We start from the raw sequence: 2478 nt of genomic DNA on the forward strand, positions 1-2478 counted from the left end.
TGGAAATAAGTACAATCATTCGTGGCCTTAACCTACGAAGCACCACACCACACATGATCTACTTTCACCACCGGCCTGCGAGATGCTCTTTATATTTAACCAACCCCAAGGATGTTCAGTCTTAAATATCGCATCTCTGGCGAACAAGGAAGACAACCGGCCTTTGCTGCTGCTGCTGCTGCTGCTCAATACGACCACGTACGAGGTGGGAAAAAATACAACCAGCCAATCCTGGGGCACGAGAAGTTGTGCTTCGGAACGGGTCCGGAAAACCAACAAAACAATGAACTCTTCTCGAAGACGGCCATGCGGATGCATTTGTGCTGATCGTTTCATAATGTCAAATTAGCTCTCGCAAGCGGGCGAGATGTACAGATAACCTTGGTTGGAGTATATAAATGAAGAACTGGTTCAGTTTTGCTTTGAGTCCAGTGCAGTCGATAAAGAGTGTAACGTCACAAAAAGGATACACCTATCACGAGCTGCCAGATAGCATGATGAAGTTGGTTAGTGTTCTGGTTCTGGAGTCTTAAGAACGTTCTAAATAAAATTAATTATTCTTGTAGGTAATATTTTGCTTAATGGGAGCCATACAACACGTGATTGGACAAACTACCCTGGCCAGTAATCTCACAGCTACCAACAGTGCAGATGATATTTACTCATTGAATGAAGAGGATTTTAAGCTGTGGATATCAGGACAAACTCCCAAAGCGTGGGAGACAAGCACTTATCCGACCAGTACAACAACTAAGAGTACTACCGAAGAAAGCCGCCTGCTAGATCAGTTCAGTTCAGTTGATCAGTCAACGACTTTGGAACCAGAGCTCAGTATCACTACGAAACCAACTCTTGCAACCACACCAAAGTCTGATGAAAGCAGTACTCGACTCGAAGGATATGTATATCCACATCCTGAAAACCTCCAAAATTGGGTTCAGGCTCATATGATGGAATCTCACCAAATCAACAACCAACTGATTTCGAGTGCTAATGCCTTGCCATTCCCTCCCAGATTCGGTGGGTGCATTCCTGATAGTCAAGCTTTCAGTTTCCGTCCCGAAGCAATTTCGTTCCAAACTTCGGCCATAGTTCATCGATTCCACGACAACACAGCCCAGCAGGTTCCTTTTCCGGGTAGCTCTCATCACGGGGATGCGTTTTTAAGTCAGAACCAGCAACAGAAACCACAGCAGCAGGAACAGCAGCAGCAGCAGCAGCAGCAGCAGCAGCAACAGCAACAGCAACAGAAGCAACAGCAACAGCAGCATCAGCAGCAACAGATTCAGCAGCAGCATCAGCAGCAGCAGCAGCAGCATCAGCAGCAGCCGCATCAGCAGCAGCCACATCAGCCGCAGCCGCATCAGCAGCAGCCGCATCAGCAGCAGCCGCATCAGCAGCAGCAGCATCAGCAGCAGCCGCATCAGCAGCAGCCGCATCAGCAGCAGCAGCATCAGCAGCAGCAGCATCAGCAGCAGCAGCATCAGCAGCAGCACCATCAACAGCAGCATCAGCAGCAGCAGCATCAGCAGCAGCACCATCAACAGCAGCATCAGCAGCAGCCGCATCAGCAGCAGCCGCATCAGCAGCAGCCGCATCAGCAGCAGCCGCATCAGCAGCAGCCGCATCAGCAGCAGCCGCATCAGCAGCAGCCGCATCAACAGCAGCCGCATCAACAGCAGCCGCATCAGCAGCAGCACCATCAGCAACAGCACCATCAGCAACAGCACCATCAGAAGCTGCAACAATTACCACGACCCGAACAGCTGCAACAGCTACAGCAGCCACAACCGCCAACACCACAACAAACATCTGCTCCCGTGAAGCTTCATGGTCAGCGAATTACAGAGTTTTATGGTAATCCGCTCTTTTTCCGCCCACCGGTAGCCTATGTACCTGCCCCCGTTGAAGCACCCCCACTGGTGATTAGTTATTATTAGTTTGTTTTTTCGTGTACATTTGTTAGAAGACTGGTTGTGATTAATAAATGACGCTAATGTTGATTGTGTAGCCTTTGCATATTGCTTTTGAGCATGTTACATTCGTTTTGCATAACAATCAAGGATATGAAACCATGATCGGTGAAATTTGGATCTAGTGGTATGATGTTTTACCTTGCATATTTTTTTACTGAAAAGGCCATCTATTTTGCTCCAATATAATCTCACAAGTAATTTTGATTAGAAAAGACGTTTTTGTCAGGGCTCTGCACAGGCATGGAAAATCATTTATATTAATTTTGTGAAATCAACGGCGCCGGTGGTGTAGTGGTAAGCGTGATTACCTCTCACCCCAGCAGGCCTGGGTTCAATCCCAGTCGGCGCCACCGGGATGTTCTGAGGCATAACATCTCTGATCACGCCTTCCTTCGGATGGGAAGTAAAGCCGTTGGTCCCCGGTTCATGAGTTGATGGGTCGATAGGTAGGGTCCAGGTGTGGGAGCTGCCTTCCTGGCACGTCGGTAGCATTGGTGCTCAG

At 48.7% G+C, this 2478-nt stretch overlaps 1 protein-coding gene across 1 annotated transcript; it reads left to right on the plus strand.

Annotated features, from left to right (window-relative positions):
* Nucleotides 1–497: 497 nt before the first annotated feature.
* LOC135714291 (UPF0746 protein DDB_G0281095-like) lies at nt 498–1824 on the plus strand. Its single transcript, XM_065237626.1, has 3 exons — nt 498–506; nt 567–1456; nt 1638–1824. Exons 1-3 carry the CDS (start codon nt 498–500, stop codon nt 1822–1824), a joined length of 1086 nt encoding a protein of 361 aa, XP_065093698.1.
* Nucleotides 1825–2478: the final 654 nt, after the last annotated feature.

The sequence above is a fragment of the Ochlerotatus camptorhynchus genome, unplaced genomic scaffold (genome assembly GCF_037179485.1).
Source record: "Ochlerotatus camptorhynchus isolate MF236.1 unplaced genomic scaffold, CSIRO-AGI_Acam_v1.1 ptg000639l, whole genome shotgun sequence".
Classification (NCBI taxonomy): domain Eukaryota; kingdom Metazoa; phylum Arthropoda; class Insecta; order Diptera; family Culicidae; genus Ochlerotatus; species Ochlerotatus camptorhynchus.